General features: G+C 37.1%; 1 protein-coding gene across 1 annotated transcript in view; it reads right to left on the bottom strand.

The window, feature by feature from the left end:
* STPG2 (sperm tail PG-rich repeat containing 2) overlaps positions 1-25914 on the bottom strand; it is a 243558-nt gene that overhangs the window by 156893 nt on the left and 60751 nt on the right. The window contains exon 11 of the mRNA XM_063310735.1: positions 2923-3088. Within this exon, the coding sequence (XP_063166805.1) occupies positions 2923-3088 (166 nt within the window). The remainder of the gene's footprint in view (positions 1-2922; positions 3089-25914) is intronic.

Below are 25914 nucleotides of genomic sequence, written 5' to 3'. Positions count from 1 at the left end.
TTTTTCTATACTATATTCTACTACTACTACAGAGCAATATTACAGACACTGTTCTGTCTTTAATTCCTCTCTCTGGGAGTTCTTCTACTTTTTTATTCTCTATTAATGGCCAGCATGTAAAGCACTTGCACCTTCCCACATCGTGCTGAGCTGAGCTGAGCTGTGCCTCTTCTCTTTTCTCTGGACCATCCAGTGTCTGTGAGGGAAAAACGCCTTCTTCAGGGGACTGGGCAGATTTTGTAGTAGGGCAGATGGCTCCCCTACTACAGTTAACATCATTTGTTCTTGTTCTGCGAGTTTTTATAGTTTTTTTATAGTTTTAATAATGATTGTTTTATATGTATTTATTGGTTTTCTTTTCACTGAGTGATGTACACCTCCAAGAGTCACTTTTGTGAGATGGATGGCTAGACAAATATGAAAAACAAATAAATAAATAAATAAATTTGGCTGCTTTTCTCTGTTCACTGCTGGCTTCCAAAACACAGGTGTCTCCATGGAGTCCTTGGTGCTCTCTAAGCCTTGTTGTTCATATACCGTGGCTTGCCCTGCTTGTGTTGGTGGGGGTGTTGTTCTCTCCTTTGGAGTTCTTTGATTGGGCTGTTTGCTGCTTGGTTGATGGCCTGAGTTAATAGTTCCTTGATTAGGGTGTCTTGTGCTGTTTGATGGTTCATCTGGTGTTAATCCTAGTGTTGATTTTAGCATATCTGGGTGTTGATGGCTGGCAAGGGAGTGTACTGGTCTTTTGGCTTTTCTATTGTCTCTTTTGAATGGTATGTAAATGTTGTTTACCTCTATGTGTCTGTTGATGGCTGCTTTGTCTGAGTGCCAGGCTTCCAGGAATTCTCTGGCATTTTGGGATTTGGCTTGGTTTAGGATGCTCACAGATTCCCAGTTGAAACTATGGTTGAGTCTGTCCATATGTTGTGAGATTAAGGAGTTCTCATCGTGTCAGTATATAAACTGAGAGCAAGGCCCACTCCCTCTTTGCACTGAAGATGTTGCCTAGTCTGGCAATGAAACGTCTGCAAGAAAACAACAAGGCTCAGAGAGCACCAAAGACTCCACAGTTCAACCCTGAGCTACAAATATTTGCTTCGATTGGTATAGGTGTCTCCTCCCATCTCCTCCCCTACCTGTATCAAGGTTGCAGCTTTATTGGCAACTCTGCCGTGCTGACTCTGGGGAAAAACTCAGATGGGAGGGGAAGAAGGCAGCACAGGTGCCTGCAATTTTTCTAAGCAGCCTGTTCTTCCACAGAGTCCAGTTTAAAAGCTTTAAATACTTTCAACTATTTTGGAATACAATATTACAAGCCAACAACTAAATAGAAGATATAATTAGTTTTCACACTACAGTAACTTTTATATAAAAAGGTATTGGGCAAAGTCATAGAAAAAGTGGACACAACTACCTTTATGTGATCTGTCCAATTAATTTTGAAGATAAATTTTATTTGTTACTTCAAGTAATTTCCTGTGTGAATGTGCCAAGAAACATAATGAGTTTTAGGCAGTGATTCAAGCAGTAGCTTTTATAACCAACACAATGAATGAATAGTGGTAGAGTGCATTGCTTCACATTATTACTAATTATGTGTTAAACATCAATCACATAAAAAATTGCACTAAGCAAAGCTCATATTATCTACCAAATACAATGTAAAAGAAATAGTGATGGATGAGACTAAATACGCACTGTTAACTGATAAAGCAGAGTTGGCTGCATTCCTTTTACATGAATATATATATTCATATTTTTTTCAAAATACTAACATTCAAATAAATGTTTGTACTATAATACTTAAAATCCTAAATGGGCCTTTTTGGTGAAGTTTTAGACTAAACTTTCCCATATTTACTGATAAGCCTACTCAGTTCAGTGGGATTTATTCTCTGGTAGGCATATAGAGACCATAGCTCAAGATTTGTTTTTACTTTAACTGTTATATGCGCATACACACAGACACGATACGTGAACATGCATACACATGTGCGCACATATGCAAAAATGCCAGAAGTTAATTAATTCTGAAGTGGAGAATAATTTGCCTATCCTATCCTATCCTATCCTATCCTATCCTATCCTGCTTCAATCAGACAACTCTCAGTGGGCTAAATTTGGAACCCAAAATTCCACTGGTCTAATAGAAGTCCCTGCACAAGTAGAATCAGCTCTTTGGAGTCTGGCCAAAACCTTCTTCCTACTTTAGCCTCTCATATATTAACTCTTTTCCATTTCATACAGGAGTTCTTCATAAAATTATTTCAAAAAATGTGAAAATTTTCTCCTTAAGGAGAAAGAAATGCAACTTATGTTCTGAGATCATCTAATTTCTCATTCGCTTTCTCTTACCTGTGTCTTCCATCAATGGTTACTGTAATAAATTAGTGGTGAGCATTTCTGAAAAACCTTGATTTCATCTGAGCAATCAGGCGAGAGTGACCCTATATGTGGGGGGCGTTCCACTACTTAGATAACATTCTTAAAATTCCATAATTTCATAAAAATTCTATAATTCTATACAATTCCAGTCAAGCTCAAACCCCAGTGATGACATGGATATATTCAAGTAGTTTTCTTGGTAACAATACAAAAGTGGCTAGTTATTCAACTTCCCAGCCTAGCCTGTAACCCTTATATTACCTGAAAGTCTTCCATTCAAGAACTAACCAATATCTGTCCCTGTTAAGCTTCCAGGTACAGGGAGGTTAGCCAGGTGCTGCCCTCTGCTGAGGGGGATTAAACTTATATAACAACATTTCTTCAATCAACTAAGAAGCAAGATAGCCAGTATTACAACAGACGCCTTACAAAACCTTTAAAGAATAGATGAGAAAAAGACAGGTATTTAGATTACATATATTCTAATTAAAATGTATGTAGTTATGGTTCTGTTTGAAAATGATATAATGAACATACCTGGTATATCTCCCTCAGCCTTTAATGCATTTTCCCGAATAGTTCCACTGAGAAAAGATGCATGTCTCCTTTTAGCCACCACAGTTCGTGGAGGCATATATTCATTCCTACACTGTGATTTCTCAAAGGATTTATGAACATCATAGGAACCTGGAGGCGGAGCTTCCTATAATTAAGAAAAAGTATGAGATGAAGCAGGCACCACAAATTGTGATGTTAGTGTAGAAAAGCTACAACTAACAGAAAACTCTTTAAAAAAAAACCCTGACATTTTAAAACATGGATATTGTAATAAATGTTTAGGAGGGGATACAATGCAGGAACTGCCACACCAATGCTGTTGCATTTAAACTGTGATATGAACCACGATAACATCCCTGGGTAGTACACTCACTTCAGAAACCTCTGTCATTATTTATTTGTTAACGGAATGGCATGTGGGAATGACCTTGGCAGACAGAAGGATGAGCTGCAGCCTAGACAACAGTCTGATGAACGAAATTTGAATCCAAAAGAGGAGGGGTGACAAAAGCGACTCGGAAGGGACTCTCCCTAGCTTTCAGGAGAGTAAAACTTCCGAGAGGAACAGGAGGGGTACTTTGAGACTGGGAAGATTGATGTTAGCCTGGCAAGGTAAGCCCAGACAAGACGCACCGTCAGGAGTACTAGCTCTATCTTTATTGTAAAGTTACATTAACGGAATCTTGCAAGTCTGAAAGTATTCTTCTCATGCACTAAAGAGAGAATTATATTGTCACTTTCTATAACTAGAAAGCAGATAGTGACCTCTGAAGACTTAAATGATATGAATAGGAGACTTGCTAAGTTTGGTAAAGTATTCTTATATATTGGACACAGAATCGTGGGTCTTGCTATAGCTTCGTATTTCTAGCTAAAAAGCTTTACATGCAATTAGGATTCACTTACTGCTATGCTCATTTCTTTCTACACTACAAGCTGCAAGAAAGTTAGACATACTGTATATTAGGAGGTTAAAAAAAGACAGATGATTATTTATGTTTCTATACTGAATGTGAAATCATAATGGATTTCCTTATTCAGCAGTTCTTACTTGAACAGTTCTTGCTTTATTCCAATTGAAGTGTTAATTTATTATCTAAGATAACCCTGTTTGCTTCAGATTTAATTGTTTCCAATTAAACTAAAACATTTAGTCTTTCATCCTTTCTAAACTTTTTCTGCTAAGCTATTATATTAATATTTTAATCAACATCAAAGAAACATTACTATTAATGACAATAATTCTAGATCAACTGTCATGATTTATAAGTAGCCGATGAAATGTTTAAGTTCACCAAAACCTTCCATCAGAATATGCAAATACATAATTTTGTTTTATAATGCACAGGGAATCTCTTTGCTGTTATTCTCTGTGCATTGCAATATTTTTATTGTCATTTACTGGAAATTTTAAGGATTTTATTTGTGATAAAATTTTATTTGTGCAGTGGCAAAGGAAAGCAAGAAAACAAGATGGAAGATGCTATAAAAATTATTTGAAAGAAGCAATTCTCACCTGACAGAAGTGTGAGCTCAGCACTTCTGTTCATTAAAACAGCTTTTTTTATAGTAAATTTTATTAAGTTTCAAGGAAAGAATAGAAACTACAATAAAAAGAAAAAAAGAAAAAACTAAAAAAGTACAGAAACACAAGAGAAGACTTAAAAAAAAAAATTTACAGAAAGATGTGGCTGTAAAGGCACATAAGTTGTCAGCTATTATACTTAATGGTATAACAATTTTAATAATCGCAACCTCAGTAAACCCAAAATCTTAATAAACACAAAGAACAAAGCCAATTCAAAACAGTAAGTCCAAATCTTTAAAGACAAATAACATCAGTCAGATCCTTAAGCAAGCCAAATAAACATTCTTCAACCCTTATACCACTTCAGAATAAACCAGAGCAGTTACATATTCCCAAGATATGCACAGATCTTTCCTGGTAAGAAAATCAAACAGCCCAGTGCCCCGCTCCAAAATTCCAGGTTCTTTTCATGGCATTCCACCAGGAGATCGACCCTACTTATAGCTTGCAAATCACTCTCTCCCCTAGATTTCTCCAGCTCCATTATCCAACCTTCATCCAGCATCTTGACAGAAATCCCACGCTCAGTCTTAAAAGAAACCTCTCTATTGCTCTTAAATTCCTCAGTTTCATCCAGCAGATCCCCAACCTGATGGCACATTTTAGCTCTCATATTTTCCACAATGTCCAGGATATCTTGCATAAAGGTTTGATAAAAGTCAGAAGATATTTGTTTGAAGTCCTGGTGAAGGGGAAAAAGGATCTGTTTGAAATACTCGATGTCTCATGCAGTAAATTATGGCACCCCCTAGGAACTTAATCAGTGAAAGTCAAAGGGAAAGTTCAAAAGTTGTTTACACAGAGTAAAAGTGAATAGCAGACTATTCTCAAGGGAAAGTGAAGGCAGAAAGCTGAAGGTTCAGATCAGCCGATTCAATGTGTAGGAAAATGCTAATATCTTCAAATTTAATACAAAAATAATAACAGGAAGACAATTATTTACTCAATCTCTGAAATTTCCTTCGGAAAGAAAACAAAATCCAAAACTTGAAGAAAATTTAAAAAGGAATCCCAAAAATAACATTAAGCACCAAGAGAAACGGCTTCTCCTCACTGTAAAAAGCCTCTCTTGGGGTACATACACTTAAAAAAAAAACAAATTGGTGATTTAGAAATGGGGTGGCCATTCTTAGTGTCCTTTTAAGGCTACAGTGCAGCTTAGAAATGATGACGTCCCCACCTCCCAGGAGCTTTTGCTGTCAACTGCGAAATGCTGTTTGTGATCTCCCGGCTGCAAGCCACTGTTCCGGAGGACAAACGGGATGATTCCATGAGTTCTCCTTGATCCAGAGAATGGTTCTGGGCTTCAGGAAAGCCTGCCTGAGCCTAAAAAAAAGCTGCCCCGCTGCCCGCTTCACTTGCCAAAACAGCGGGCACAGCCGCTCAAAACCCCATTCCCACCAGAAGCCCCAAACAGCTCCTCTTGTTTCTTCATGAAAAAAGAAATGTCTGCTTTAAGGAGTGAACTGATAATGTGAGTCTTAGAGCAGTCATATTGCAAATAGCATTATGAGGTTGCAACACATATGTTTATAATTGTTTAAATTGTTATCTCAATATGTTCTAAGCACAGCAGAAAGGTTAAAAATGCAGGCATTAACCATATGAGAAAACCCCTACAAAAAAAGCAAAAGGCAAATTAAATATTTCATATCTATTGTACAATGAACAGCTGTTTTTCATCTGCAAGGTTATTTTCATACCTGGCAAATCAACCATGATATCTGACAGTGTGCCTCACTAATCAGCTATGTAATTTACAGTTTTAAGAAATTAAACCTCTATTGCTTATACACCAAACTATATAACCTGCACAACAAGGCAACACATCCTCTCTTAATTATGACATCTGGAAAAAATAATACCAGAAAGGGGGCATATATGGAGAGATTCTATATATTTCTTTCTAAGAAAGTATATTAAGGCTTCACTATATAGCTTTTCTTTCTAAAAAGACAGAAACTGCAAGACCATCTACTTATATTTTGAAATATGTTTTATTGATGGTAATGTGACTTAAAAAAAAATAGATGGATTTAGGATTGCACTGGACATAGATTGCCTCGATGTGTTTCACAGACACTTTTCTTCCCTGGATAACCACAACCAGGAACTAAAAACATGTTCCTAAACTAAGGAAGCTCTACTCTTCCCATCTTTTTGTCAGCTATTTGTTGCTGCCCAGCATAACAAGAATACCTGCCAATCAAAAATATCCCAGGCCTTGTGTCTTTTCTTGTTTTCTTGTTTTATTCTTTTCTTCAGTTTTCTGAGCTACCTGTGTGGGCCTATTAAACTTTATTCACTTTAATTTTGCATTTAGATTTGCCATTACTTAAGCAGTTATTTTTCTGCTTTACCAGAGTACATAGTATGACATTATTTTATGACAGTCCCAGTCCTATGGGGTTTCTTTTTAACTTTATGGAGATTTGTCCCCACACTTCATATTGATTCTAAAATAAACTGAGTTAAGCATAGGGTAACATCTAAATAGTACTATTTATTTTCACAGTAAAATGTACACATGGCAGCTGCCTAGGCCTTGTTAGCTAGGGAAATCCCCACAAGAAGTTGCAAGGCACCAAATAAAAGGAAAATCTCAATCAAGGTGAGTTCAGCTCCTGGATTCATGGCAATTATGGTTTGCCAGTGGTTCTTTCCATGATATTTTTTCAACCTCAGTCTAGCCTATAGTCCTGGTAATTCCAGGTAGTCTCTCATCCAAGTAGCTTTTCAAAACCAGTCAAGTCAGTCAAGACTGCATCCTACCTTGATAATGCACCAACTACAAGAGTGATACTCCAATCATATACCAACTTTGCTGGGTCATTGATGGCACCTGAGGATAATTCAGGATGATAGATCTGGAGCTATTTACTTAAAATTGGACAAGCAAAATTGCTTATACAATAAAAATACAGAAACAGAAACATCACACATAAAACGTAATTAAAATATAGCATCAAATACCCAAATCATTATTTAAAAACTGTTCAAAATATTGAAAAGGCATGTTGTAGGGTCTATCATTCTACTCCAGATTAGATGGGACTGAATTAAAATGACATTCTGTAGTTTTGTTTCAGCTCTACTTCTTGGCTTCTGTTCTACTTTAAATTGAGTATTTGTAATACTTTGTCACAATGGAAAATGAGCCATGGAAAATTGAGACAGAGCATCTAATATGCTTCTGTTTAACTCTATATTGGTGTGGGGGTTTTGGGAGGGAGGGTGCTTTTGGCTTAGCATAGTTCATGAACGTAGCTATTTTGGTTTGTAAACCATGGGCTGTGGCTTACGATTGTGTGAACCCAGTCAACTGTAACTCAACAAACCAAAATATATGAACCCAATCAAGGCTTCTATTGCATGGCAAATATGCATATTGAACTGTAGGAGAGCTTAAATGTGGTTCAGGTTTTTGATGGTTATCTCCCCCAAACTGTATGCTTTTATCTATGTATGTATGTATGTAGATTATTTATATGACTGCCCTTCTCACAACAGCTACTCTGGATGGTATATTAAAACAACAGCAGCAGCAATACCTAAGGTTAAAATAATAAACCCCAAATCACAAAAACCACATAAGCAGCCATTCGCCTAACCTCCCAGTCCAAACACCTCCTGGCCCAAACAGCCCAGGCTTCAAAGCTTTGTAAAAGGCTATGGTCAGGGCCATCTGCATTTCCAGAGGGATGCTGTTCCAAAGGCAGGTGCTGCCAAAGGGAAGGCACAACTTCAGGAAAGAATCTGAGCAAAGTTGATTATTGGTGTAGAGATGTCAATCTCTCTCAATATGTTTATATGCAACGCTAAGCCTAATTAATGCTACCATGGTAAAAAAAAATCCAGTTTCAGATGACAAATCTGGTAGCCAGCAGCAACATGGCAGTCCTTTCATTACCATTGTTGTGCCTAGCCAGCCATATCATAGATTGTCAAAACAGCAACAAAACAATGAACAGGAACACAAAGTACAGAGGGCTAATTCTCCCCAGAAGAAGAGGAAGACTCAGGTTTTTCTACAGGGGTTAAAAATAAATTCAAACAGCACAGTTCTCCGCTTCAACTTACATTATTGTTATTGTTACTGTTACCATCCTTGCCTGTAGATTTCAGATTGCAACCCGCTTTTTTTGCCCAACAGGCTGTCAGGAGTCAAGCAAAGTGATCCGAAGAGAAATTTAATCTGTGTACCTTAGTAGGCCTGATGCTCTAGGAACTACACTGGGGAAATCTGCAGAAGCCTCCTTGCACTAAGAGGCAAAAGATGGCCAGGAAATGCTTTCCAAGTATCATGAAAGGTCTCAGATTATGCTTGCTCTTCAGTGTGTGCGGATAGGAGAAATATTCTTCGTGTCTACAGATCACTGCCTCTCTTACTCCTTTCATTCATTGCTGTGTCCTATAATGTCATAGCAGCCAAGTTTCATATAACTTTTTAGTTCACATAGACATAATCAAGAAAGTGTCATAAATTAGGAATATGGAGATCAAAGAACTTGACATATTACAAGCGGATGTTCGCTTGAAATGAATTACTGTTTTGATGGTAAGTGCTTTCTCTTAGTCTAAACATTCTGTTGCGGAACTCCTTATCTAGTAAGTTTTTCTACTACTCAAATTGTGTTTCAAAATCAAAAGACACAGAGGCTAACAGGTAATTGCATTTACTTATGGATGTAATGTAATCTTTATAAAGTCTATTTTAGATATAAAAGTTTGAAGCACTTTATAAAGGAGTCTATTAATACCATTGAAGAACTGTCATGACCATTGACATATACATATACATATACATTCATTCCCTATGTTTTATAGGATTAAGCTTTATAATGCTTGCATTAAGTATCACATTAAGTGTCTAGTTTGCAGAAACTGAGAAACTGCACCTTAATATATATCAAGGTAACTATAACTGTAAAAACTATGGGGATAATTTTTGAATTTGCAAAACTTTCAAATTTTATCAACACATTTCCATATTTAATGGCCAAGGTTGCATATCATCACGTTCTAGAATGATATTTGTATTTCTTCAAAATTAAACTTATATGCAAGAAAAAGTATTGCACATATTTTCCTAAATATTCTTAAAAGCATTTAGAACAAAATTCAGTGCACTATTATACTGTATGAATAACGAATGCTTTTCAGAATGAACATGTAATGAATAGCTACAATCTATTCTGTTTTTCAAAAGAACAATGTCCTGGGGGATAGAAGACATTCATTTTGAAAGTTTATCTGTTGCAGAAATATATAACATAGCTATACTGAATGACCCCAAATCAAGGGGAAATGAGTAAGAAACAAATTGCTTTGATAAGTGGCTAACACAGCTGATTTTATGATCCCTGGAGAGGCAACCCTATTCTATTAGAAAAATGAGGTCCTCTGCCATTTCAGTCAACAACTGACTGATATTAGCTATCACCTTATTTGGTTGGTTTTCACTGCTTAACCTGATTCAGCCAAAACAAGCAAAGAATTAAGCAAAGAAAATAAATGAGTTTGTGCCCTCTTCTGGAAGGCACATCCAGCTGGAATTCTGATCTTTTAGATACAGCAATAGATAAGGTTCTCTAATAACTGTACTTTCTCTTTCCAAAATAAAAGAAACAAACTTGCTTCAAAATACCAGTATAAATTACAACAACATAATCTTCATTATTTCCCATACACTTGGACGTCACTTGTCATCTTCCTCCAGTCAGTGGCTAATTCTTAATTTTAAGTACATTTCGTTGGGTTTCCTTTCTGCTCTGATCCACAAAGGAATAAAAAAGGTAGCAAACAGCAGTTTTCCTTAAAAAATAAGCCCAAAGGCAGTCATTTGATTCAAAAGAATTAAGAAGTTTCTCATAAGTCTAGGGAAGCCTCCCCAACTTTCTGACATTTATGCCCAGGATCTACAGGCACATTCATTAAGTATTTCTCTATATCCAAGATCCCAACTTTTATTTCTGTGGGGCCACAATAAATGCCACTTTGCAGGATCTGCAGAAAAGCCAGGTATAATATCTACTCAAGCAGGTAGACTTTGTCTCTCAATCAAGAAAAGTCCTAAGACAATTTATGAGATTTAGAAAAGTAATTCATGATATTGTGTGAGATACTGATATTCAAGGGAGCCTTCACATTTGATTATTGTCCAAATGTTTTAGGAGAAATGAATCTCCACTAGGAAAGAAATTAAATATTGTTCTGATTTTCCTAACACTGTCTCTTCTAGTAAAGAAAATAAATCCATGAAGACAGCTTTCAGAATGTAATTATAGCAGACAAAATATAACAGTATTCTATCTAGGCCATGCTTTCTAGAGAAAATAACAATATTAAATGATTGTACCTTTTTGTCAAATGGATTAGTATCTTCCTTTATTATTTTGCTCTACTAGAATCCCAAAGAACTCATATTTAGGCTGAAGTTTCAGCTGGGTAAGCAAAACCATGCATACGCTTCTTACCCAGAACCTTAAACTTTGTAAATATCTTCTTTTGGAATAACAAAATAATATTGTGCATGAAATGTTGGGATTAGCTAAACAGTTACATTTAATGATCTTTAACGCTGCCAGAAAAGTTTGGTTTACACATGCAACAGAATAAGTGCAATGGACTTATTAAATCCACTTAAGAGAGCAGGGGAATCATCATAGTAATTAATGTTTTCCAATATTATACTCTCTGGCAATAGAAAAGCAGAGCAAAGAAAAAATTCTGAATTTTTGATACAGGTAGTCCTCACTTACCAACTGCCTTGGGCAGCAACCATTCAAAGTTATGACAGTGCTAAAACAAGTAACTTTGCAACTAATTCTCGCATTTACGACCCTTGCAACATCCCACAGCCACGTGATTGCCATTTGCATACTTTGTAACCATCTTGCAATAAGCAGAGTTAATACAGAAGGTGGAAGTAAAACCGTAAGTTGTGGTCAAGTGATTTTTTGCTTGGCATCCACGTAACTTTGCTTAACAACTGAAGGTGAAGTAAGGTCATAAGCCCATCTTGGTAATGTGATTTTCCACTTAGTGACTGCAGCACTTAGTGACCAAGTTACTGGTCCCAATTGTGGTCACTAAGCAAGGACTACCTGTACAGTAAATATCTAAGATATGCAAAGAAGTCACATAAGGATTTTTAATATGATTTCTGATGAGGGAAAAACTCACTTTATATTCTGATCTGTACAATTCTAGGGAATTTGTGGAGGGCTGTGGAGGTGGATGTAGATGAGAAAGCTGATGGTGGGTTCACCTATTGTTCTAATCCAATTTGTTTTAAGGATTGTTTACATATGCTACAGTTAGCAGGGGTAATTAGCAAAGAATGAAACAATCAAAACCCAAACATTTGTAAAATTAGGAATGTGATTTCTGAATTTTTTGTTATGCAAACCAAACCTACAAGTCAGAAGAAGGTCTTGATTTTTTAAAATCATTATTTAAATCATAATTCCACATCTTTCCTTCGCCCCTTCCCCCCCCACCCAGAATGAAAGAACCCAACCAAGTGGCTCCTTTGCAGAATGCAGTAGACTTCTTATAAATCCAGACCATTTTTTTCCCTTAATCTATTGGAGGTCATTTGAACATATGTACATGTCTTTAAGATGTGAAAGAAATCTGTCATAGATTTATTTTTATAGAAAATATGCCGATCAGATTAATCCGATACTACTGGGCCATGGATGTCAACAGCATCTATCAGTTTACCTCTGGGAAGGCTATCTACAAAGGAGTCCTTGCAAAATTAGCATATAATACCCATATATATTGGTGGAAAATTATTTATTATTTCACTAGCTATTAATTAAAATTTTAATTAAAAACTAAAATCAAAATTAAAAGCCTGTTTAAAATTAGGTATTTTTAAGTCCTTTTAACCAATAAAGAGGTTAAGCTTCAAATTTATTACATAGCAGGTGAAATTGCAGCTATGGGATTCTAGGAAAAAGCAAGGCTCCTTTAACAAATTGCAAAAAAAACTTCTATTTGCATGTTCTGAATTACCTTTTTGCCTTCAAATCCAAAGCACTGCACAACAGTAATTCACTCAGAAACAAACTGGCAGCCAGTGCAATCCTTTTAGCACAGGCAGAATGGGGATGCTGAGTCCTTCCAGAGCAGTGCTTCTCAACCTCAGCAACTTTAAGACACTGGCTGGGGAATTCTGGGAGTTGAAGGCCATACATCTTAAAGTTGTTGAGGTTGAGAAATACTGTTCCAGATCAACCTGACTGCTGAGCTCTGTAACAATTGAGATTTCCAAATTAGCCTAAAGATTAAAAAAAAAAGCTGTTCCAGCATTACATTAATTAACCTTGGAGGTCACCAGTGATATACATTACAGTTTTAAGGCCGTTTTCTTCCAGAAAGGGATTCAGTCGTTGTAGCAGCCAAAATTGTCAAATAGGGCTCTGGCTGTTGCCTCAGTCAGAGATATAAGAGAGAGTCATATCAGAAGCACCTCCAAACTACATACTTGCTAATTTTGGGAAAGAGTAGCCCCATTCACAACAGGGATAGTAACCACATATTCAGCACTGTGCCCCTTCACAACTAAAAAAAGGTTGCTTTTCAACCATGTGTATCAGTACTTGTTGCCTACGTAAATTATGGGTAGTTCCGAAAGATGTGTAAAAAATGCATATAAAACATCTGCCCAAACATTCTGCACCACAACAGGTGAAGATTTCTGGAACATACTTTTAAACTATTATCTGAACAAAATCAATGGACCAGAATAACATGGGAGTACACATTGCCATGATACGACCTGGCTGACACTGATCCTTATATCCTGAACCCTTTAAGAAAGAAGGCTATGGGTAGGATAAATCAGTCATTCAAGCAGCTAGAACACTGTGGCACCAGAATGACAAGAGAGCTTCTAAGAGAGCTTAGTTTCTCATGGGTACTCTGTTTCTCTTTTCTTATATTCCCACCAGAGAAAAACTGCTGTGAGAAAAGATGATCTATTCATAAATATATCCAAGCATTACAGATTGGGCAAATTTATATTCCAAGCCAGGTAAGACTACAGTGCAGTGAGATCCCCACCCATGCTAGGGCTTGCTTTCAGAAAAATTAATCCCCCTCCCCAAACTTCTCCATTCTCTGAAATGCAAATGGTCTCCCTCCTCCACTGCCAAACGTCAGTCACCCTCTTCTGGCAGGAAACCCTGTTTTTTCCAGTTGCACTCAGCACTGTCCAAGAACACAGGGTGCTGTCACTGTGAATTTTCTTTTCCTAACTAGAAAAGAGCCCAAAGACACTGCCATACGGGCAGCCTCGTATTTGAATAGCAATTCTATTTCTAAGCTTGCATGACTGAGCTTGGTGGGAGCAGCTGCAGGAGAAGAACCCTCTCGTGACATATCTGAAAATTAGTTTTTATCAAGAGCCAACAATTTATCAAAAAGCAAGGCACAAATAGTAAAAGCTGTCAGATGACAACTCCTTGGAATATATAATAGTGGCCTCTATAGAACCATTCATTGTTGCCTACAGCTAAACTTCTTGGTGTTGAGAGCATTTAATGACATCTGACTGTTTTGATTTATATTGCCTGAAATCTGGAACAACCAGGGATTTCCCCTGATGCCAGTCAATGCTCCTTAAATCAGTAGTCAGAGGTCGGTGCAACACATCCATCATTATAAGCAACTAAGGGAACAATTGCTTATTAATGGACAAGTTAGCATTTATTTCACCCAAAGGACATCTCTATTGAATGTAATACTCTAAGGTGTACAATATAGTTCTATCTACCACAGGGGGAAAGGAAAATATTTGATGAACTAGAAATAAAGACCGATATAGCACCATCAATATTTATCTGAGACAACCCTCTTGCAAGGGCTCAATTTAACTTGAGATTTTGAGGAGGCCTCAGTACATAGTATAAGAGGCAATGACACACAATGGACGGGCCTGCATTATGCACATAGGCAGGGCAGAACTAAAGATGCAAATGAGGGCACAGACCACACTTTCTCTAATGGGTCACTAAGAAGGGAAAGGAGCTTTCTTTTCAGAGATGGTTCTCCAGAGAACTTGGCTCCCAGTACCAGTGGCTTTATCTTTTGTAATAAGATAGGAGGATCACTAGTTCCTCACTACTATTAGCAATCTATTCCTCATAGATCAGACAATCAGGCCAATCCTCTAGATGCTGTGGAAAAGTGGCCAAGCCTCCTGCAAGCTCTTCAGGCCACAAGAAAAGCCTAAGGACCACATGCTGACCACCATTGCTCTATGGAATCCTATAACATTAATGTTTTCATATCCAGGCTTCCCTCTGAGAGCTCAGAGTAATGTAAATGAGAGTCTTCCTCAATATTAATCCTACAGAAAAACTCCTCTGAAATATGTTCATCTGAAAGTGAATCTTCAAAGCTATACAGTGAGATCTGTAGTCAAATGGGATCTTGAACCTGGACTCCCTAGTCCTAGTTCAATACCTCAATCACTATTCTACATTGGTCCTCTTTGTTGTAAAGTTTACAAAAACCAGAATTTCTCACTACCTTTTAGTCTACCTTCTGTCATAATATTCCCTGTGAAGCTCTAATAATACCTATTACAATATTTATGTTTGTAAGGCAGAAAACTGCATTTGCCACACCAATAGGGATTTAACGCAAGCTAAAGGGTTTTTAATAAGAACATACATCTAATGTTTTCATAAAATTCCACCTGAGGTAAACTATACTGCAGAATTGCAAGAAAAGTGAAAATAAACTTTGCAAAATAATTTTGATAGAAAAATTGGAGGAGGAAGCCATCAGACCATATCTAAGTAGTTTGGGATTCAAGGCATCCTGTACACACACGCTCAGCAGCTTCAGTATCTGCATCAATGGCATCCAAATCTCCCATTCATATTGTTGCTCCTCATGCTGCACTGGAACATCACTCAGTGGGCCCTCCATTTTCTCAAATGGTTCTTCAGAGGTGGTATCAGGACTGAATCTGACAAGGCAATAACCAGTGATTTCTAGGCTCAAGAGAGCCATTATACTGTATAAACATAGATCAGCTGCCTCCCAAGAAATCAAGAGAACTATCTGGTACCCATTAAGTCAAAACCTATATAATAGCTCTGATTCCGTTGCACTGTAGAAGTCAAATCCTCTGTTGTGCATATGGTTTTATTCTTGTCTTCAATAAAGATTCTAATCTAGTTAAGTCATGTCTGAGAGCCTTCTGACAGGTTAGACCAATTGCTGAATAAGACATTAAGTGTCTGGAGAGCTAAGATTTACTGTTGTGTCCTGGTGTAAAGCCTGAGAGGCACAAGAAGTTACATCAAGAATAAAAACACATGTGATAATCTTACATTCTGTCTAACTCAATACATACCTGTTGACTTATTATGCAACATACCTTGCTTGATATCATCAATTATAGTAATAAACATTGCAGAAGTAAAAAAAAAATAATGAAGAAACTATATCACTGTGGGGGAAGTAGCACAACTTAAAACACCACCTTCACATACCCAAGGAGATAAATAAATTATGACATGGATGTAGAGCTATGCTACTCCTATGCCCATCAAGGATGGTCTCCTCCAATTAATAAAGTTTCAAAATACTTCTTGCTCAGATGACCTCAGAATAGATTTGCACTGTTGTTAGAATGAACAGGGAAGAGTACTCCAAAAGTCCAAAACTCTTATTTACCGATGTCTCTTCCCCGGCAATTGAAAATATTTAAAAGAACAGAGACACCTTTTGGAACTGGAGGACAAAACGTCTAAAAGGTCTATGTCAGTTTGGGAGACACAAGAAAGATGGAGAGCCTTTCATGCTAGTTTAGTAATGCTATATTAATCACTCATGCCACAGAGCATACAAAAATGGCAGAAAAATCCAATAGAAACTGTCAGAATATCATGCTGGTTTCATTAAATTTGTTGAAAGGGACTCAGCATGGAATTATTAAATGACTTTCAATGGCAAATGACTAAAATGCTTCATCTATTTATAGCCATCGTACTCAATCGTTATTTTTTTCAAATAATGACATCAAGTTAAGAGTCTCATCAGCATTTCTAAGCAAGTCACATTTGTAAGGTTCCATTAATGAAAACCCAACAGTATCTAATTCAGTCAATAGCAATACACAAAAACTATTAAATGGTCACACTGTCCATGCCAAATTCTGGGTATCACAGCTGGGTTTCAAGTCTCTTCTCCAACATGAGCACCAAGGTTCTGTCATTCCAACTGGGGGGAAAAGATAATTGTAGAAAAGCTAACCAACAATCACCTTCCTTAATATATAGCAGAGCAGGGCAGGGTACCTTAATTTTTATTATTTATTTAGCCTTAACATTTGTTATTTGCTCTATGTTTTTTTCTCATAGGGCTATAGATCTTCCAGGAGAGCGATAGACCTATGAAAAAATTACAGATGACTTCTAAATTACATCAATCAAAGAAATAGAAGATTAATAAACCAATGTTAAACAACTCTCTGAAGCTGCCAAGTAGTCACTAATTACAGCCCCATGTAGAGTGCATTGCAGTAATCTGCACACAAGCTGACTAAGGTGTGAGTGACTGTTAGCAAGGCCTAACAATCCAGGAATGCATGCAAATAATGCACAAGATGGAGCTCTGAGCCACAGCTGCCACCTGCTCTTATAGCAGGAGTTGTGAGTTGGAAGACCCCCAAATTGTGCAGCAGATCTGTTTGGGGCAATGCAACCCCAATCAAGACCAAAGATGGAAAATCCCCAAACCTGGGGTCCCACAATTCACAACCACTCAGTCTTACAAGAGTTGAGTCTTAACCTGTTTTCTTCCATCCAGACGCTGACCATCCAGACACTGGAAAAAACCTTGACAGCATCACTTGGAAGGCCCAAGGTTGAGATGCACAATTGAGTATCATCAGCATACTGATGATATCTAGCCCTGTGCCTAAGGATGATCTCACTAAACAGTCTCATGTAGATGTTAAACAAGAGTGAGGAGAACACCAAACACTAAGGGGATTTAGTGAAAATCTCTTCCCTCCTCCCCACCCACAACTGACTAGAACCCACCCTGGATGAAGGAGAACATCAATGAAACACCATGCCACATACTCCCAATCCCCTGAAACAGTCCAGAAAGATACCATGATCAATGGCATCTAGGCTGCTGATCAAGAAAAGCCAGGAGGAATGCATCACCTCCATCTTGGTCATCAACAAGTTCCACCAATGCTAACTTGGTACTATGCCCAGGTCTGAAACTTGACTGAAAGGGATCCAGATAATCTGCTTCACTGAAGACCATTTGGAGCTGCAGAACAACCATCCTCTCAACAATCTTCCCTAAGAAAAGAAGGTTGGAGACAGACCAGAAATAATCCAGCACAAATGATGAATTGAATTCATCACCACTTAGACCCAGCATCATGACAATGGGAAGCCTTAACCAAGCAGGAGGGGCATGGATCTAAAATACAGGTGGATGCACTCACAGTTCCAAAGACCCTGTCCACATCCTCATGGCCAACAGGGTTAAACTCTTCCCAGATAACCATGACAGCTAATTCCACAGGAATTGCATAACCCGCATAACCAATTCCAAGCAAATCCAAGCAATTTTATCTGACAGATGCCAAGGGGGAGGAACCTCGCAGCAGCCCAGTCCTCCCCAGAATCAAGTCACCTTAAATAGGACCACTAAATAGGGTGCAATATCTCCATTTTGCTACTCTTATCACCACAGTGTAATCCCTACAAAGGCTATTATTCATGTTCAGTCAGATTCATTCTCCATTTTCCTCTAGTGTTGCTCTAGGTGTCCCTCACAGAGCGACTATGAAAATCAGGGGCCCTCTAGGATCCACAAACAGAGAAAGGCCACACAGATACAATCCTTTCTAAGCCATGAACTCCTGAGCAACTCCAGACTCAGAACCCAAAAACATTGGTCCAGGAAATTCCACCATCAGCCCAGCAAGTGAATCAACCAGCTCAGACAGGAATGCTGTCCACAGCAGGGAAGTTGGTATAGAAGGAGCAATTCCATTTGTTCCCTGGACCAAACTCACAAATAAGGTTTCACATTTGGTTATGTGCAAGGCGGCATCCCTGAAAGCCACAGGAGTCTCCTGGACAACACAATGCAAAGTAATTGCTGTGATGCAGTTATTAAGATTTTATTGAACAAATCATTTGATTGCATAGGAAAAACAGTAGCTGTAGCCCTTCTTCTATGTATCTATTTCCTTCTACCTTCTTCCTCACAAACCAATGTGATTTAAATAAATGAAATAAAAAATATAAAAATAAACATAGACAACTAAATACAAACCATTTAAAATACATATACTGTATATCGAAAGCACTCCTGAAAAGTAATATTTAGTAAGAAGCTAAAATGCACTGACTGATATACCCCACTGGCATTGTTCCAAGACTTGATTTAAATTTGAAAATTATGTTTATGTCTAAGGCTGAAGAGGGAGGAGCTGGATTACAAGCACAAAGAAGATTCATATTGTTTGCCATCTCATACAACTATAATTGGTATGTGAAATTATACTGAGCTTTAACCACATATAATTCTGATATACCATATATAAATTTCTAGGCTAATAATGTACATTTTGAATTTCAGCCTCACACAGAGACATTATAATGGGAATCATTATCATTGCATTGCTATTCCTTTTTATATTCTTTTGTGCAAATAAAACATTTTCTTCCAATACGTTCTCTTTACATAGTTATCTTTCATTTCCCCAAATTCTGGGCCAACAGTAAAATAAGTAGGAAAGTTGCTGTATTAGTTCCCAATGCAAATATATTAAGCAGCTACATGCTTTTTAAAAGTGTACTATAGAAAATAACCGATTAATATCTCATTAATAGAAGCTGTTTCAATAATCATCAACCTATTTCTGCAGCCAATGAATCCATTACAAATCACATACTACACTGTTACTATCTCATATTTATAAGCAGACCTGCTTGATCTGCTTAATACTTTAGAAATTTGACTTCATGTTTTAAAAAAGTAATGAACATCAGTCATTAATTCCAAATAAATACAGGATTTCTTTGCACATTAAAAAGCATCTTCAACATTTTATGAATCAAAGCAATCACAAGTCTTGCATTTAAATGTGTGTAAATGGCAATTAATAGCTGCCAACTGCTGAGTTTGAATTGATTAGTGTGTCTCATTTTGCAGCAGTCTTGAATTCATTTATATGAATGCATAAGTTTTGCAAAAATAAATTGACTTTCTAAATAGCAAGATGCACAAAGCTTAAGCAGCTGGTTGCTAGAGGCACATGCCAATTCCTTGGTGTAAATGTTGCTGTAGTTTTTTTGCATAAAGATTGGCATCAAAATTGATGATTCCTGTTTCCATATTGACATTTAGATCAAAAGTTGAAATATTCTTAAAGGGAACAACACATGAAACTGCTATACTTTCAGAGCTAACTGAAAGTGAGTAAAATTAAACTGAGTCATAAAAAAGTGGCCTACCTTCATCAAATCACTATCTGCTATAGAAGTCATAGTGAGAATATTTGAAACTTTTTAGAAGGAAGCAGGACTCTTAATGATTTTTGATTAGGACTTTTTTCTGATACTTACAACTCATGGGATAGCCGAGTTTTGCAGCTATCTCATAGCTATGTGCCCCACTGCCATCAAGGCTTGTTTTAAAAACTTGGCCCAGATATACCCATCCCTGGAGCAGTGCTTCTTCTGAAGTTTTAAACAGAGCAGAAACAATTAACATCAGCATGTGTGTCAGCTATTGTCATGCGCTGCCTACCTCCGAGTAATACACAGACGCTGATTCCGTGAAACAGGCTCTGGTTTATTCGCAGTGTAGGTACAGTATAGGAAAAAAGCTGAGAGTGACAGGAGCGCGCCGGTGCGGGGTTTAAATACCCCGCGCCGGTCAGCGCCCCCTCACTCGCGGTTACGTCACCCCCCTTTGTCCAACACGCTGTCCTGCCGGTAGGTGAGGGGTTGCGAGGCCCCGCTGGCATTCCGGGATCACCCATCATCGGTTTCCCTATTCCTCCGGTGATTGCTGTCAGCTGGGCGATCTCCGTTGCGTTAGCGCTAACAGCTTGGGTGTGCCTCGCGATCCGTTTAGCCATTGTTTCTTGTCCTCCAGTCTTTGTGAGTTGATGGCTACTTATCTTGAGCCCCTTCCCCTGTTTCCTTGTTATTGTCATGTGTGCCATTGCGCTGATGTCTTCAGCTCAACGGCACTCATGACAGCTATTAGCATTAGTAAAAATATTTCCTCCCTACCCTGCCCAAAGTTGTATTTCCTAATGGGCATATTTAGCCCTAGGAATTCCAGCTGTTAATCCCTAAACTAAGAATACTGAAGAAGTTGTAGATTTCCAGGCAAGTTATCAAGAGAAACAAATGTGTTAACTTCATCATAACAATTTAAAAGTTTGGAGAGACTTTTGGAGTAACAGAGTACTTGGCAAATTATCCACCCACCAGGCAAGCAACTGAAAAAAAAAATCATTTAACCCACAAATTAAATGTAAATAAATTTTATTTTTTTTTCAAACCAAAATCAAGTAGAAACAAATACTGTACATCACAAAATCTCTATTGAGTTTCCAATGTCTTGAGTATATTAATGTCCATTTTGCCTGTCACTGAGAAGGTGATACCATACATTTTGCATATAAACATATATACATTTGGTATAATTTAACTGAAGCCATTTGTCTGTTCATTTTCTTGATTGATACGTCTATGACTGTTAATGTAAATAAAAGTATTTTACATATACTCATAAAGATCATTTACTAAAAGAAAAGGGACAAAATTTATATGTGCTCAGAGAGTTCAGATCTCCAGTAGCACATGACATCGCAGCGTAAAATAAACCTAAAATATAATTAAGCGACTCTATAGCTAATAGGATAATTTATTTCATAAAATAAGTATTATTCTCACATGTGAATTGATGCAAAAATTTTCCACAGATAAATAGCGCAGTCAGCAGTAACTACCAAATCCTTCCACTCTGCGATAGTCCTTTAACACTTACCATATCCTTTTAATCTAGAAGAACTAGGATTATGATCCTATGCTTTACAATGGAACTTCATTTGTTTCTAACCAATTTTTGGACTTTTAACCATCTAGTTTAATGAAGTTTTAATGCAAATGCTTTCTTTGATAAGCAAAGAATTATATTAATTTGAGGCAATACATACAGGATGGATAATTAAGTGAAAGAGCAAAACCTGACAGATTTTGAAGGTATCAAGAATATTCCAAGAGTGATAATTCCACAGAGTTTCACATGATGCTTTTAAAATAAAGTTAATAAAAGAGCTTATCCTATGTAATTGTCATGTTCACCGTTTCAATGTTCCTGGTACATCGTAACGTTTCGCATGTCATTTCCCTGATACGTGTGTGATCTCGGGAGGGAGGAGGATTCCGCTTCGGGGAGTCGTTATCTGTTGGCTGCTGGGTTGGAATGTGTTTGGGTTATCTCATGTGTTCAAGGTTGCTTTCCCAGGATCAGTGGAAAATGGTTACCAGCCCCTGGGAGGGGGGTGGTTGCTGCAGTTGGGCGAGGGGAGGGATTACATTTCGAGCCGAGGGTTTTTAGTTTGTATTTGGCGCGCTTTTATTCATTCTCAGCTTTCTCTGTATTTGCATACTATTCTTTTAAATAAATCAGATATCATTCAGTACCTGCTTGTGAGTCTGAGTATATCAGGATAGGCAATCATTACAGTAATGTCTTTGAAATTTGAAAAATAACCAGAACTAGCACAGAGATAGAGATACAGAGATTTTCCTTCATTAGTACAGCAAATGAGGAAGCAACACATAGACTGTTTTTTTTACAACATCTATTACAATTAGAATTTTCTCAAACCATACAGGGATTGATTAACTTGTAACTGATCAGCTGAAATAAATTTGTTTGTTTGTTTGTTTGTTTATGGATGGATGGATGGATGGATGGCCAAAACTGCCTACCTATGTCAGCAGCATACAATTATGTTTAAGAAAGGGCAGATTCATAGCAAAGTGGCAGAGCTGTGGAATTAAAGCAAAAGGATCTCACATATTAAGAGGCCTGGAAGACTCTTCAGCACTTGAAAGTCGATAGAACTGGTCTAGATAGAATAATCTGATTCCATATGAGTTTTGTATTTTCCATTGCCTATTCTTCCAAATTTTCAATTTCCCAAACATAATTTTTATTGTCTTCTTTATGAAAGTTATGAACAATTTCTAGTTCTTAGAAGGCACTTCTTTTCCTAATAGTGTTCTTCAGTTGAACTCTGCTGCTAAAGTTGTTCCTGGTTTTTTTTTTATTATATTTGTTAACCATTCCTTTAATCATTATTACACACTGAATAGATGAATTACCTTGAGTGTGTCAGTATGCTGTGTGATCTGCTAATTGATGGGATGAAGGCAACAGTATGTTGGCTTGCAAGGTAGTCTCTAAATTAGAAATCCTAGCTTGTATAGAATAGCATGAGCATGCTTGGAATAAAAATGGCCTTTGGTTATGCTTGTGACAGACTGGCCAAAATGTGCCAGAACTGACTGGCATTGTCCTTACTATTAGGAATGCTGCTTGTAACATGGATGTGACTGAGGCTGGCAATTCACCTTCTCTATCTTTCTAAAATTGTCACATGAAAGCCTTAATTGACCAAAGATATGATTGGTGCTGGAAGTCAATACCTATGGGCCCACCTGGTGATGACAATGGCATATGAAATCTTTTAACTTGGAATGTCAGGTGAGTAAATAGGTCAGAGCTTGAATTAGTGAATGAAATGGGGCGGGGAGAGAAAAGAGCTAAACTGTGTGATTGTGGAACTAAGGGAGAGAGAAAGGGTATAAGAAATCTAAATGAAGATGGTCTATTCTTGTTAGATGGAGTTGATGAATACATACAGTATGTATGTATGTATGTTTAATTATGAATGAATGGAATAAAATTCTGTCTAAAAGTATAAATTACACTATCTAGGTTGTTCTGGTTCTATATGAAACAGGGAATCCATTGTTTGGTTACAATTGTATGTTACACTCCAATGAACAGAGAAAATGGTAGAATGAAGATAGTTTGGGGACATTCTAAATTAATGCAATCCAGAAGAAAATGTATTATGCTAGTCAACATGAATGGACAGTAATGAGATGAGACAATACAGAAAACTTTATTGGAAGATGTAAAAATTAATCAATATTGTGATTGTTGAGTATCTGCTTAGAAAGAGGTCTGTTTCAAATATATAATTTAAGCATAGACCATGTACGTGGAAAAAGAATGAATTGAAAAGCATGATCAATATTATTTTTTATGATGAAAGGCTGAGAGGATTAGTGAAGGATTCATGAATGATGAGAAATTCTGAATATAGGACAGAGCATTATTTGGTAGCACTAAGCATGGATTTTGGGGGTTAAAAATGATATGGAAGAAAAGGAAAGAAGTGAAATAGAGTAAAATAGAATGATTGCAAGAAAAGAAATATGAATCCTGTATAAAAGAGCATTAAAAGATAGATTAATTTTCTAATCACAACCGAAAGAAAGGAAGGTAAACATAATGAACGAGGGTATGGAAGAAGCTGCTTGAGACAGTATTAAAATATTTATAATTAGGATCTGAAAATTAATTTATCGAAGACCCAGTTAGTTGTGTTTAAAATGGTCAGGTACAGGATTATGCTTCTGCCCACTGTTATATAAAAGTGAGAGTTAGGTATGTCAGAATACATTGTATGAAGTGGGAAAGGATAACTTAAAAAGTAGGTGTGGTAAAACAGAAGGGTTAGGTCAAGAGTGAATGGGTGTTAAATGGATGCGACTGGAATATAAAAGTGAGTGAAAAAAATATGTTGACTGGTTTACTCAAACAGACAGAATGAATAATTAATGTGGTTACAGATAAAGCCCAAGCTGCTTAAATGTGACAATTAAAAGTCAGCCCAAAACCATTTAACTTATTATAATATAAAAACGTATGCTTTCATTCATTATTTTGTAAAACTTCAGAAGATGTCCAGGAAGGTTATGAGACACATTAATCTTACTGAACACTTCATCTATCAATAAGTGTAGTTTCAGTGTAACAACTGCTTACACTGTTCTTTATATGTGTATTTGCCTTTATTATTATATTTTTATCCTGCCTTTTTACCCACATGAAATCAACAGTACATGAAAAAGGCAAACAATAACCACACCTATTATTCTAAAAGCTTTTCCAGTTCAATAATGAACTACTTCAAATAATAAAACAAAGAATAAATTAACTCACTATCTTAATAAATTTGAACTGAAGATTTTCAACAGTCTTTTGAGAGAGAGATTCAGTGCCATTGCTTCAGCAAAGGCTTGCTTTAGATCAACATTCTCTGTTTCATTCTGACATACGAAAATTCCACAGACAGTAACTTTGTTCTTATGTTTGATTCTTTCTGCGTGAAAATCATACCTGATAAAAGGAAGCCAAGAAGTGCAGCATGGAAGATTGTTTTCTCAGCTACTTTTTCTGAAGTACACAGATCCAACAGCAGCACCTCATGTGATCATGTAGCATTTCTCCCCAGTTCATCATTTTGCCTTTATCTTTTATAGATATTTTTCCCTTGCTGTCACATTTGCCCTCTTTCACCATCATGAAGATTCGGAAGTCTTGCTTTTCAATTTTTGTAAGGAAGGAACTCAAAAGCACCCTCATGTACTGTAAGTTTCCTTTTGGACTACAGCCATGATGCCCCAGATGGCTACCAGGATGAAGGGGAACGCAGAATTCTAGATGGTAAAGAAAATTTTCTTGATGCACTGAGGTACAAAATCCTCAGAGGAAATTTGCAACTTATGTTTTATCTGAAAAAATCAGTCTTCACTTTCATTAATTTGATATTAATTTACAGTAAAATATATGTTGTAAAGGATTACAAACCAATATTTGAGTGACAATTATTAGGTTGTTTTATCCACAACAACTAATTTTACATACATTGTTCTGTTAAGTACCACTACAAAATGTAGTTGGATTTACAATCAAGTTTTGTTACTGGAGTAGTTAACATAGTTTGTTGTTGTTTATTCGTTTAGTCGCTTCCAACTCTTCGTGACTTCATGGACCAGCCCACGCCAGAGCTTCCTGTCGGTCGTCAACACCCCCAGCTCCCCCAGGGATGAGTCCATCACCTCTAGAATATCATCCATCCACCTTGCCCTTGGTCGGCCCCTCTTCCTTTTGCCCTCCACTCTCCCTAGCATCAGCATCTTCTCCAGGGTGTCCTGTCTTCTCATTATGTGGCCAAAGTATTTCAGTTTTGCCTTTAATATCATTCCCTCAAGTGAGCA

Source organism: Candoia aspera, chromosome 8, assembly GCF_035149785.1.
Source record: "Candoia aspera isolate rCanAsp1 chromosome 8, rCanAsp1.hap2, whole genome shotgun sequence".
Lineage (NCBI taxonomy): Eukaryota > Metazoa > Chordata > Lepidosauria > Squamata > Boidae > Candoia > Candoia aspera.
The sequence above is the reverse complement of the archived record's forward strand: the minus strand, read 5'-3'. Positions and strand labels throughout refer to the sequence as shown.